The sequence below is a fragment of the Arabidopsis lyrata genome (genome assembly GCF_000004255.2).
Source record: "Arabidopsis lyrata subsp. lyrata unplaced genomic scaffold ARALYscaffold_2, whole genome shotgun sequence".
Taxonomy (NCBI): Eukaryota; Viridiplantae; Streptophyta; class Magnoliopsida; order Brassicales; family Brassicaceae; genus Arabidopsis; species Arabidopsis lyrata.
In genome coordinates this window covers 10,519,212-10,532,398 of record NW_003302554.1, presented here as the reverse complement: position 1 = coordinate 10,532,398, position 13,187 = coordinate 10,519,212, and the positions used below count along the sequence as shown (strand labels likewise).

At 37.3% G+C, this 13,187-nt stretch overlaps 6 protein-coding genes across 9 annotated transcripts in view; 1 reads left to right on the top strand and 5 right to left on the bottom strand.

Moving 5' to 3' along the window:
- Positions 1-428, top strand: part of LOC110224259 (DUF724 domain-containing protein 7-like) — a 3,325-nt gene extending 2,897 nt beyond the window's left edge. The window contains exon 9 of the mRNA XM_021010218.1: positions 1-428. This exon is cut by the window's left edge and continues 3 nt beyond it. Within this exon, the coding sequence (XP_020865877.1) occupies positions 1-310 (310 nt within the window). The 3' untranslated portion in view covers positions 311-428.
- Positions 429-533: 105 nt separating this feature from the next.
- On the bottom strand, positions 534-3,983 carry LOC110224258 (probable pre-mRNA-splicing factor ATP-dependent RNA helicase DEAH2). The gene is given in 7 exon segments (XM_021010216.1): positions 534-875; positions 978-1,096; positions 1,186-1,424; positions 1,520-1,645; positions 2,017-3,101; positions 3,191-3,393; positions 3,534-3,983. Coding segments are annotated over 7 exon segments (2,181 nt in total). The 5' UTR covers positions 3,813-3,983; the 3' UTR covers positions 534-745.
- A 345-nt stretch (positions 3,984-4,328) lies between these two features.
- LOC9323059 lies at positions 4,329-5,125 on the bottom strand. Its single transcript, XM_002886948.2, has 3 exons — positions 5,032-5,125; positions 4,433-4,956; positions 4,329-4,340 (listed from the first exon to the last, which is right to left on the bottom strand). The coding sequence occupies exons 1-3, from the start codon at positions 5,042-5,044 to the stop codon at positions 4,329-4,331; spliced, it is 549 nt and encodes a 182-aa protein (XP_002886994.2). The 5' UTR covers positions 5,045-5,125.
- Positions 5,126-5,770: 645 nt separating this feature from the next.
- On the bottom strand, positions 5,771-6,504 carry LOC9323058. The gene has a single exon (XM_002886947.2). It carries the CDS (start codon positions 6,502-6,504, stop codon positions 5,893-5,895), a length of 612 nt encoding a protein of 203 aa, XP_002886993.1. The 3' UTR covers positions 5,771-5,892.
- Positions 6,505-6,684: 180 nt separating this feature from the next.
- On the bottom strand, positions 6,685-9,806 carry LOC9323057. 4 transcript variants are annotated; one of them, XM_002886946.2, is made up of 6 exons: positions 9,703-9,806; positions 8,982-9,293; positions 8,422-8,887; positions 7,815-8,116; positions 7,177-7,557; positions 6,685-7,029 (listed from the first exon to the last, which is right to left on the bottom strand). In XM_002886946.2, the coding sequence occupies exons 2-5, from the start codon at positions 9,291-9,293 to the stop codon at positions 7,201-7,203; spliced, it is 1,437 nt and encodes a 478-aa protein (XP_002886992.1). In that variant the 5' UTR covers positions 9,703-9,806; the 3' UTR covers positions 6,685-7,029; positions 7,177-7,200. The 4 variants fall into 4 exon arrangements, with proteins under 4 accessions (XP_002886992.1, XP_020891494.1, XP_020891492.1 ...); XM_021035835.1 differs by lacking the exon at positions 9,703-9,806 and adding an exon at positions 9,673-9,690; XM_021035833.1 differs by lacking the exon at positions 9,703-9,806 and adding an exon at positions 9,582-9,672.
- Positions 9,807-10,856: 1,050 nt separating this feature from the next.
- LOC9323056 (putative F-box protein At1g71320) lies at positions 10,857-12,409 on the bottom strand. The gene is made up of 3 exons (XM_002886945.2): positions 12,018-12,409; positions 11,723-11,817; positions 10,857-11,599 (listed from the first exon to the last, which is right to left on the bottom strand). The coding sequence occupies exons 1-3, from the start codon at positions 12,392-12,394 to the stop codon at positions 10,947-10,949; spliced, it is 1,125 nt and encodes a 374-aa protein (XP_002886991.1). The 5' UTR covers positions 12,395-12,409; the 3' UTR covers positions 10,857-10,946.
- Positions 12,410-13,187: the final 778 nt, after the last annotated feature.

Below are 13,187 nucleotides of genomic sequence, written 5' to 3'. Positions count from 1 at the left end.
GAAACACGGGTTCAATGTTACAACACCTCGATCTCGGATCGCCAAGCTATTGTCCATTAAAGAAAGGCAGACATGCGCATTGGAAGAATTAAAAGCTGTTGAGGAAAAGATCACAGAGAATGACAATAAAAGAAGGAAGTATGAAGAAGATATTGCTGAATTGCAGAGACAAGAAGTGTTGATGAAGGAAGCAAAAGTAACACTAGACAATGAGATAGCTCGGATGCAGTCTCAAGCAGCTGTTCTTGACCAAAAGGTTCAGAATGTAGATCAGGAGTTTCAGGCAATTGTCGCTACCCAATGGAAATAAGCAAGTCGTAGATCAGACGTTTATGTTTAAGAATAATTGAGTTCTCTGTAAGTTGGTAGAAAATATTAACTTTTGACTAATTACATTAAGTAATGTCTCTGTGAGCCTGTGTCTCGAACCTCTTTTTTCTATCAGATTTTTTAATCAGATATGTAACTTTTCAAAATTGTTATTGCTAATTGTCATAACTCAGAACCATATCATTAGAGATAGTCGGGAAAGGAGAACTCAATAACAGGAATCTTCAAAGCTCTTAAAAGAACAACCATTTGGGTGGGTCACATGCAAATATTTGTTTCATCACAACACCTACAAAAACGAAAACTGCTAGAATCTTTTGGTCAAAGAGGTAACTATAATATGAGACAGGCTTTAAGGATTGGTCTTCTTGTCCAGGTAGAATCAGATGTTGACATGTGAGAACATGATTCTCCTTCACTTCCGGTTCTTCTTGCTCTCTTCCTTCTCCCTTTCTCTCTTCTTATAAAGCTTCTCGATGACACGTTTGGCTTCGCAGTTGGGAAAGTTCGAAAGATCGTAATAATGAGAAGCAACATCTACTAGCCTGTGAATCCACATGGCAAACAAAAGAGAGATTTTTTCAGAAAAGAAAACCTCTGAGAGATAATAACCAAAGAAAACAAGAACAGGAAATGCAAGAACTTACCATTCACCACGAATGTCTGTCACAGTTCTTATGAAATTCCGACTAGTCAAAACATATTCATTGTAGATTACCCACTCCGGTTTGTGATCCAAGCAATTGGATGGATGCAAATGAACCACCTGCAAAACAAGAATGTAACCATCAGATTAGTACAAAGAGAAACATTATTTCAATGGAAACAACATAAACTGAATATGCTTTCACATACTTGGTTGTCTTTGACGGTCAAGTAATGGCCAGTACGTTCTAAGTGAGCCACTTGCATGAAATAACCTGCAAGCATGGCCTTCCTTATGTTGATGTAGTAATCGCGGCTGTTAAAATCAGTGCTGCACATCTTCAGGTTGAATCTTGACATTATCCGAACTAGCTGCTGTCTAACATTGTCTGCAGATTTCATCGCTCTATTGTTGATGAAGTTTTCATAGCACCAATTTGGATCTTCATCTGCGAGAATTCACATTGACCAAGTTAGTTACAGTCATTTTATTTGTCTAAAGTAACTATAACCCAAAGAGGAAGAGAAATTGATAATCACTTACTGTGTTGCTTGAAAGCGTGGTAGACATTCAACAATGTGAGGTGATCTCCATCAATGTGTCCAAACCTAGCTTTAGCTTCATCTGCTGCTTTTTGAGCCTCTCTAGGCCGAATAAAGCAATTCGGTACTAGAGAAAGAATTGGTAATTATAACAGAAGAGGTCCATGGAAGAGGTCAGCAGATGCATAGAGGCGATGAGACTGATACCATTTGCTTCATGAGAGAGAATAACTGAGAAACTGCAACTATTTGCATCAGCACTTACTTAGGACACCCCCTAACCATGGGTATGCAGAACCCACACTAGTGACAGCTGATGACAACCTAACTCTAATACTTCATTCTAAATGACAATTATACACATGAACGATAAAAGATGAGTTCTAATGCACATTAGACTAGATGCAGAATGAAAACTTGTAGCAAGTTTAAGCCTACCCTTAACTACATACCTAACCAAAGGTAGCAAGAACAAAAAGATAAAAGTAAAGGGCGGACCTGAGAGCATGGCTGAAACTGAGAGAATCTCGTTTGAGCAGTTGAATTCAGGACTGACTATGAGCATCTTTGCCATCTGTGGATCCAAGGGGAACTCACTCATGATCTCACCTGTCTTTGTCAAGTTACCTTCATCATCCAATGCTCCCAAGTAATTCAAAACTTCTAAGGCTCGCATCAGTGTTTCCGGAGCAGGGGGATCCATAAAATCAAAGTGCACCAAGTCATCAATTCCAAGTTTTTTCAAGGTCAAAACTGTGTTTGCAAGGTTTGATCTCAATATTTCAGGATACGTCTGCGGCTGCAAGTCATTATTAAAACTCTTTTCTGTATAAAGCCTGAAACATTTTCCAGGGCGTGTTCTACCGGCACGACCAGATCTCTGGTGAGCACTTGCCTTTGAAATTGGGGAGACCAACAAAGACTCAACACGGATTCGAGGGTTGTAGACTTTTTGCTTAGCAAAACCAGGATCAATGACGTAGACAATCCCATCTATGGTTAGAGAAGTCTCAGCAATGTTAGTTGAGACAACAATTTTTCTCCCAGGAGGACCACCTTCTGTTACCGGCTCTGGAGCAGGATCAAATATCTTCTGCTGCATCGCAGGTGGAAGAGTAGAATTCAAGGGCACAACTTAAATAGGCCCCACTTGATTTCCGAGATTACCAACCTCATTATAGATTTTGCGGCAAGCATCTTCGATCTCGTCTTTTCCAGGTAAGAAAACAAGAATATCACCAGGTGGCTCACACATGAGAATCTGGACAACAGTCCTAATAGCAGCCTCAAGATAGTCCCTCTCAGGCTCCTGAGTGTAAAAGATCTCAACAGGATGAAGCCTACCAGGAACTTTCATCAGAGGAGCACCGCTAAAATAATCCTGAAACTTTTCAGCTTCTAGAGTTGCACTCATCACAACTAACTTAAGATCAGGTCTATTTTTCAACACTTCTTTCAGAAGACCAAACAGCACATCTGTGGCTAGAGTCCTCTCGTGGGCCTCATCGAGAATAATCACTTTGTATCTCTCTAGAAGCGGGTCCGCCATTGCTTCTCTCAGGAGCATACCATCAGTCAAGTACCTGGTCATAGTGAGTAACACATGATTAGATACAAGTCCACAAGTACATAAATTATAAAGATGAGAAGCTAAAAGAGAGACAATGCTTACTTAAGAACCGTTCTGGGGCTACTGCAATCCTCGAAACGGATGCTGTAACCAACTTCTTCCCCAATAGTTACATCCATCTCTTCAGCAACACGACGGGACACAGACATGGCGGCAACTCTACGAGGCTGTGTGCATCCAACCAACCACTTCCTACGCTTATCCGATGTTTCAGCATCCACAGCATCTATCACAAACTGTGGAATCTGTACAAATAAACAAAATTCAGTATTAGCCTCAAAACATCATCTCCGATTAAATCAACCAAAACCCTCCTCGATATAAATTATTCCTAAGCTTATATATCAAATTCGAAGTATCGGAATAGAAAAGATGAAAACTTTACCTGAGTGGTTTTACCACTACCGGTCTCACCAACCAGAATTAGAGTTTGATTGCTGTTCAAAGTTTTGAGAAACTCCTCTTTCTGCAGCCAGACAGGTAGAGTCCTACGTTTCTCCAGAATATCATAATATCTCTGTGAATAAGGCTTCCCGTTCCATTTATTGATGAGACTGTTGATTCCGCCGTCGGCAAGACCACTGATTTTGGTGTTCTTCGCCGCAGCAGACGGATCGTCCATAACATCGAACAGACTAATTTTCCTCTTTCTCTCCGTACCCATCACGAGAGTCTCTTACGAACGAATTACGGAAGCAAGAGAGATAGAACGAGGAAGCACAAGGCTAGGCCTTTGGAAGAAGCAAAAGCAGAAGAACGATGAATGAATGAAAATTTATGAAAGCTAGGGTTCGGCTGCGTGATTTAGGAGAAGAGAGAGAGGCGGCTTATGTTTAATTAGAATTTTCAATTTGACCCCAAATCTTAACAAGATATTCTTTAGCCCCCTCTAAGTATTTGGAAAAGGAGCCAGTGTTAGTTATGTGGGCTAGTAGGCTTTGTAATATGTAAAAATTGTCAGGCCTGGCCCAATATCCGAATGTACCGAATTATCGCCTTTTACACTTGGGCGGTGTAAAAGCCCGTATATTCATTTGGAATGTTGCGACAAGGAAAGCGACAAAATTACTAATTAATCCAAAACTTTTCCAAATATTATACTTTGTTTGTGGCCTACAAGATTTAGGTAGGTGATAGGGATTTCTAATTCTATTCAAATCAATGATCCAATAACCCCTCCTTAATTAAAAGACTGAACAACAACAAGATTTGAATGGAATTGGAAATCTAACTAAAATCATGTGTTATTCAATCATTGATTTTAAAATCTTTATAAAAATCAGCATTTGAGGTTGCGAGCTTAATCTGGTCCTTGGTAAGAACACATTGGTCCCACTCTTCAAAGATAGGGCTTGTCGGTCTCTGAGAAAAAACACAAGTATGCATCATACGTCTCCCAACGTTCGTCATGTCGGGTAGGTTCCATGTGGTGGGATTGATCTCAACAGAGTTCTTGCATGTCAAACCCCATTCACTCTCAAGCTTCACCAGAGTCTTCTTGATGTCAAATCCAACGAACGTGAATTGAGGTAGGTTGAGAAAATTGAAGAGAGAGACAGGAAGATTGACAGATTCCTCACAAGGAAGTTTTACTATTAGGCAATGATCTCCATCGCACAGCTGGAGCAATACGGTTTTGAATTGCTTTCTTGCTTTTTGAACCCGTTCTGTTTCAAGGCCTATGATTTTCTTCGTGTTCTTCTTGTTGGACAAGAATGTCTCCACAGCAAGTTTGATGTCGCTATCTTTATCAGTTACTATCGTTTTGATGCGAGCTATTCCAGTGTCCACAATTGATGAAGACATCTCTGAAAAATATATGATTCCATAAACCATAAATCCATGGTAGATTCTAATGATTAATAATGAAAACGGAAGCATACCTGATGAATCCATACCTTGTGATCTGGATTTAGGATTAGGTCTTCCAAAGCAAACCCTAAGTTGCTTTAGGTTTCTGGTGGTGAGATGTAGAGAGTTTCCTTATTTTTTGGTTAGTGTTGTTCTGGGGATCATAACCCTCTATTTATATAGAAATAATTTCTAATACATCTCCTCATTGAATTAGAAATTACTAAGTGTACCCAAATACTATTTTTTCTATAAGAGTTATGCCTCGTATCATTTACTTTATATTAAAGTGACCTCATAAGTTTTAAGTAACTAATTAAATGAGGATCCTAACACGTTTGTGAACCCCAAATAATTTTTACAATCTCTGTTAGTATAGGAGAAAAAAATGGTAGATACGTTATCTTTATATAGACGTAAGGGAATTGCAAAAGTCTTAACCTTCCGTAGAGGGAAACGAAAGTTAAAGTTAAAATGGATTTATATGAGTTTTCTCAACCTTACAGATTTACGAGGCGTTAATAATTTGTTAGTGTCATCAACAACTTAAACATTTCCAACGAGCCTTAAAAGAGATATTATGACGACTAACTTTTATCTTTCTCTCCATATACTGTAAGATGGAAGAGTGGAGATGCTGAATAATGAATTAAAGGCTACATCTTAATATGTGGCCACCCAGAAATTTACGAATGGTGTCAAGGCCAGTTTCAATTTAAACGAAGATACTGTAACTTTTTATGTACACAAAATAATTGTTTGTGGCTCAAGAGATTCGTCCATGTAGTCGACCACTAAAATGCAAACATAAAACCAGCTTCCATTATTATTATTATCCAAGTACTTAACAAAACAAAGCAAACAAAGAAACACAACCAGACGTCTTGACTCAATCAATACTCAGCCATGAGCACGTTCCCAATTTTGAAAGCAAAGTAAGCATTGGCGGTTGCAAGATTGATCTGCTTCTGGCTAAGTCTGTAGGAGCCCCAATCCTCGAAGACGGCACTTGTTTGATACTTAAAAGAGACAAACGGGGAGAGGGTACAAAAAGGATTGCTGCTAAAAGAGACAAACTGACGGACAATACGGCATTTCTCCTCAGTCTTGTTTAAAAGGTCCCACGACGAGGGTCCGATCTCAACAGCATTGTTGCAGGTCAAACCAAACTCGCTCTCCAGATTCATCAGAGTCTTGTTGATGCCAATTCCAACGAATGTGATATAAGGCAGGTTGAGAAAATTGAGGAGACCGGAAGGAAGATTTCCACCAACAGGAAGTTGAACAATTAGGCAATGGTCTCCATCGCAGAGCTGGAGCAAGGTTGTTTTACTCTGTTGGCCTACTTTCTGCGCCCGCTCAGTGTGAAGACCAATAATTTTCGTCATGTTCCCCTCATTATCCAAGAATGTCTCCAGAATACCGCGAACGCTGATGAAGCCGTTGTATTTACTAGCTATGAAGGAATTGACGCGAGCGCTTCCAATGTCTACAATCGAATTCATATTATACTGGAATAATGAGCGTACATGATGAATCCAAGTGCTCAAGGTACTTGCATCTTTATAGGTAAAAGGGAATTTCAAAAGCCACAGCATTTGGAGAGGAAACCGAAGAGCCAAAAGTTAAATGCATGTACTTAATTATAGCTGTTTGGACCTTTAAGATTCATGAGGCATTAGTAATATCGTAACGTTATATATTATCTTCCTGAATAAGTTTTTCATGGCCACAGAAAAACCATTCCATCAAGTCTTCAAAATGCGATAATGGCTAAACTGAAACAAATCTTCTGTTTAAAGCCAGAACTATGATTACAACGGAAATGGTTTTATAACTACTCTTAAGAAAGAAATTCTTAAAATGTATACAACAAACCCAAAGAAGGACCAGATATCTGGCAGTTACATGTACTTGTTGCAAGGTGATTCAACATATGTCCAGATATGAGAATGGCTTCACAGTAAGAAACAAACCTCGGTTGCGCATTGTTTGCACTTGTTGGTCGTTAATCCAGTTCCAGCACAATCCTGAAATTTTCAGAAAGCTTTTAGGTTACAAAAATAACAAGCAATCTAAACCTTCTAATTCACACTCAACAAAACCAAGAACGATAAGCTTCAGTTAACCATAACAGCATATTACTTCTGTCTTCAAACAGGGGAGTAGCAACTTACCAAACACGATCTGACTACGATGGTCTAATAACGATTGTAGGCTTTTCCATAGTCCTCACGTCTCTGGCGTTGGAACCCACCATAATTGTTGTCTTGATGCCTTGAAGAATAGTTATCTCCATGATTTGGATATCTTCCCTTGGAATCCATTGGCACATTGTTTCCACCATAGGGAGGAGGATTTGAAGAGTAGCCATCATCAAACTCAGCATAAGGAGGAAACTGTCTATAGTTACCATAATTCAGGCCAGAGTTTTGCTGCCGTGCTTGCTGTTGACGTCTCTGAGCATCCAGTTGAAGGAATTCATCCCATTGTTTAGCATTCATACCCCTTAGCCCAGCCAGTTTCTTCATGTAACTCTCTCTCAGTTCCCGGATTGTCTACAAACTCGCACAAATTGATGTCAGAAGCTGAAGTTCCTCAAAAGGAATTGCATTTCACTAGGAGACTGGGGACTAAATTACATTTGGAGAGATCCGCTGCCATCTAATACTATGAGCAATGAGCAATGTAAAAAGCATGAAACTTTCATAGTTGAAACTAATAGGAATTGTGATTTCTTAGGTGACAGAATTCAATCCAGCCTATACTCGGTTTTGAATCTAAGAGGAACACATTCAGTCACTGGGTCACTTACCTCACGATGCTTAATGTTCTCCTCATCTTCTTCTTTATCGCACTTTTTTTCAAGCTCCATTGCATCCCTCGTATATTCCAATTCTAGTTCTTCTAAAGTCTGTGGGAAAGGAGGGCGTTCAAACTGATGTCTCACCTGAATATCGCTGGAGCCACCCATTCTCTCCTGATCCCATCTTTCAGACCTATAACCACTCACCTCAGACTTTTGCCTATCATACGGTTTATCCCATCCACTATAACGTGGTCTCCCTGGAGATTTCGAATGTGTGGAACGACTCCGAGCTCTGTCACTACCATAAGCTTCATAAAATGAATAATAATGTTAACTGCCTGACCACGAGACTGAACGAAAGGTTACAGCTACAGTAAGATACGTGATCTCAATTTCATTCAGAGAAGATCGAGCAAAAGTTCAGTAAACAATTTATTTACTTCAGTACTGTACAAAATGCTTGAACAAAAGGACTTACCTTTGGCTGCAAAATAAAGATAAAGAAAGGACATTATCGGCCAAAAAAAGCCGGAAAACGACCAATCAACTTCCTTAAAGACAAGACTAAAAGAGAAAATAACCAGGTCTCTAAGGTATCCTATCCTGTCCCTACCTTGTGGTGATCCTCGGGAAACATTTCGCTGATTCTCACGTATACGATTCTCTTCGCGCACACGATTATCCACAAACTTATCTTGCCTTCCAGAGCGCTCTGGGAAACTTGATGAACCATGTGATGGAGGGTGCTGCCTTTGAGGTTCAGAGTTTCGAGCACGTGGTGGACCAACAGAAGTTCGCCTAGGTGACCTCGATCTGCTCCTGTGGGAAACAGAAGAACTTTTCATCTCACCATCCTCCTTAACCTTGTGAACAGCATCAACACCTTTCCTCAAGATTAATCTGTCCTTGCCACTAACAATTATGAACTTCTCATCCATTTTAATCTTGCAGCCGGTCTCCCTTTCAATACTTTCTATAACTTGCTCAGTAAACAAAACTCTCACATTATTGTCCCTAGCTGGTACCCTTTCAAAGAATTCTTGAGACTTCCTGTTGGCACCAAGTGTAGATGGACATCCCTAACATATGGAACAAAGAGTAATGATGCAGCAATCAGAAAGACACACAAATGATGTATAAACTATAAAGGAGTTTGCAAAAAGAAATGATTACCTGAGTAAAATGACCAGACTCGCCACATATTTTACAGATCATTTCTTCTTCTTTTCTCTTCTTCCAATTCCTCTCAGTAGCTTTGGATTTAGCCTCCCAAACCTTAGCTTCTCGGCTAGTGAAATCAGTTGGTACAGAATTGGGGTCAGGTAGTTGCTCTTCTTCATCACATCTTTCTTCAGAACGTTGTTTGATAGGTTTGTCTTTGTCTTGGATAGTGTTGTTGGTCACAGTACTTGCAGGACCAGTATACTCCTTGTAGATTTCACTAAAGTCATCATCAAGCTCTGGGTCCGATCTAGTGCTCTCCATCTACAAATAAACACAACTTTCAATTTCAGTTTTCCAGAAAGACAATGATTCAATCGAGAGTTCATTCATCCATAAAAGTATCAAATTTGAAGACTCTATCACTAAGAATTAGAACAAGGAGAAAAAAACTGTGAATTTAGAAGAAAGACGCCACATTTTTCCAGAAGACAGATAACATAATTATGAGAAATTCTTCATAACTCAATAATACGATTAAACCAAAAAAAAAGTTGCCATCTTTCATAGAGATAAACGAAACTTGTGAGAGAATTCGAATAACCCTGTTACCAAACTCGCCGATTGTCACAGATTGTCACAAATAGCTCAATGCAACCAACGAGACAGCCAATAAGAGAGCGAAGAAGAGGAAGAGTGTAACCTACAAATTGGGAGTTAGGGTTTATCCTACCTTGCGAGGTGCGAATCAATGGCGACCCAATTTCTTAAAAACGAGAAGAAGATGCTAAACGAGACAATTAGCTTATTAGGGTTCGGTACCTGTGTGAACTGGAAATTGACAGCTCCCAATAATCAATTTTTAATTTCTTCTTTTGAACCTTCGATTTCTGTAAATAACAGATATACCCTCAATAAAACGTCGTCGTTTTTTAGTTCTTAAGTTTTCACGTTTTTATCCATAAACGCTGTCATTTAACTATGGTAATTAGAATGAGTTATATACCATTACAAAACTTTTCTGCAATCTCTGAAATCTCAAACGACTTCTTTATTAATTATAGTTGTATGATTGTATCCGCTGTTCTAAAAATCGGGCGCCTAGCCGCCTAGGCGCCCGCCTAATCTGTGATTGGCAGCTCTCCGCCGCAATTTTAACCAATTCGGACTAATTAATCGTTAATCCGATTTTGCGGCCGCTTAATGTGTTAAGCGTTGAAAATCGTTCAAGTCAACGATTTTTACCAAAAATTTTAAACTAAATTTGGGCCACAGATAACTAAGGTCCATATAAAATCAAAAGCAACTAAGTAGAGCTATATATAGGATAAAATTTGGATGGTTGATTCTTTTCTTCTCGATGTGGAACTTTTGGTTTTGTAAGGGTAGAGACTTTCATCACTTACACGTGAATAAGTAAAAAAGTAATAAAGTTGAATATATTTATTTGAGTAATAATAATTAAATGAAGATATTAATTGATGCCAATCTTCTTAACATGTTAATGTTTTTTACATTGACTACATACATGTCCACATCTAATTATTTATTTTGATAATATTTCTTTTACCAGTGTAAATTTTCTTTGAACATATATATCACACAAAGTATTTATTTTTAACATTTCATTAAATTAAATAATGTATAATATATATGTATATAGATATTTGATAATATATATATATATATATATATTTATTTTAATATAAAATAATACATAAAACTAATTCCGATTAAATCCCGTGTAATTTCTGATTTTTTAGCTAGGCGCTAGGCCCACCTCCGCCGCCCGACTAGCGCCTAGCGATTTTTTAAACAAGGTTGTATCATACATTGAAGAAGAAGAGGGAAAAACAAAAAAAAAAGACTTTATATTGTTAATGTGATCGATGTTATACTTATATAAAAGCCATTTATCATTAATCTAGAGTAGTCAACAAAAAAAAAAGCAACAACATTAAATCGAATTAAACTTAATTAGATCTCTTGATAAGGAGAAACTAAGGTCTCGGTATACAAAGCGGTTTTCGAACTATGGAACGGGATTTGGTCCACATCAATTTTTCCTTCTTTAGGCCTAAATTTTGCAGCTTCTAAACCGATCATCCAAAACTTTGTAGCTAACCGACCAATACTTGTAACATTAATAGAAAAGATCTTCTCCCATTTCTCAATTGAGTCTTCCATCTTCAATGACCATACATCCACATCCGGGTATTGTAGCACGTTCGATAGACATAAACGATCTTTCAAACTCCATAATCTCATTATGTGACTACGTTCGTCATACCAACTCGGCCAAGATACTCTACTAAAGTTTTCAGTGTGAAGATCCAACGCTACTAACTTAATAGGTGCTTTTGATGGTGACTTGTGATAACGTTGTGTCAACCAAAAGACGGATCCATTTGCAAAGACTGATGTTTGCTCATTAGAAATTTCCATGTTGGAAACAGGGAAAACACCAATCTGTCTTTGTTCGCTGCCATTGTCGAGGTTCAAAACCGAGGTCTTGAGAAGCATAGCATGTTCATCGAGACGTTTGTAGCAATTTATATTTATCGTTTTGTACGTTCCTGTTACTATGTCTTTCCCAAATCCAATGCAAAATAGCAATAGAGGCATAAAATCTACAGAGAAAAACATATATGTTATTCAAATTACCAATATTTTTTCTGTTGTTAAAGTATATATAAATTTGCTTTCATAATATTCTATAAAATTTGCAAGTTTGAGACGAATTAAACACATACCTGGAACGTGTTGCAACTGCGTTGGATAAAGTTTCCGGTGCTCTCTTGTCGCGGGGTTGATTATGTATACACTTGGTTCTAAATTTTTCCGATTCCTAAAGTTAGGCTATAACATTAGTGATTGACGAAAACTTTGAGAAAATTAGATTTATTGAAATTATTATCACTAAGTTAAAAAAAATAGAAGAAGATAAAATTCACTAAAAAATATCAAAAACAACCAATTTTTGTAATCCTTGCATATGCAAAGATTGATAGCTTGGCAACCAAATTCTGTACATGATAATTAGTATACCTTAACTCTTGGATGCAGACCAAACCGTCACAAGACCCTATAACTTTACATATGGTTATAGTTGGACCCACTGTTCTTGGACCATGAAAAATGTAAGAGCAAGGAGAACGACTGATTTGTGTGTCGATTTCGCCTTGATGATCTCTTGAAAAAGTCTCTAGAAGAATAGTTAGCGAGTTGTCGTCATCATGAGTCCTTGATCCAACAACAATTTTCGGGTTTGAGAAAGGACAAACCAAATGTTTTCTAACGAAATAGGTAGATTCGATCATCGATCTCCATTGTTTGGATACCGACTTGAATCGAATCAGAGATTTCACAGGAAGGTGTTGGAGGATCTCATCTTTCACTAAATCCTCATTTCCCCATTTTGCCATCGTTTTCGCCCTCTAGATTTGCAATTAGGGCTTTAGGTTTCCTTTTAGCTATATATATATATATATATGTAATAATATAGGACCTTGTAAAGAATATTCTTTTGTTTTATTTCCAACAACATCGTAAATAGTTTTAAAAATATATTCAAGATAAGATATATATTTAAAATTGTTAGTTAGTTACATCAAATATTAATTTAGTTAAAAAAATTAATAGATTTTTTCGGTGTCGACAAAAAAAAGGTTTTTTCGGTTTTAAGTATAATTTTTTAAAAATTATAAGTAAATTTTAGTGTGGATATTTTAATAATTTTATATATTAAAAATAGTTTTTAAAATTTAATAATTTTATATATTAAAAATAGTTTTAAAAAAAAAAGGATGGGTATTTTTCAAACAAAAACTCATAAAGGAGGCATTTTTCCAAATTTACTCTTAAATATTATTTTGTCAATAATTCTTTCTTTTACAAATCAACAGCATGTGAAATTACATTACTAACTCAATTTAATAATATTTAAAATTTATCGATTTACCCCAAGATGCGTAAATAACATATATAAAATATTAATCGCTTATGTGACCATAAAGAAAATGAAATCGAATAATTAATATCGCAAGCTTCAAACCAAATGTTGCATAACACATAAGATAGACAATTTTAAATAACACATTGGCGCCCCTAGTATGGACTTACAAAATCACATTCATATATTGCCTGCCTCCTTATGCACAACCATCGTTCTTGGACCCGAAAAAGATTGCTTCCCTATGTATAAATATAGTCACGAAA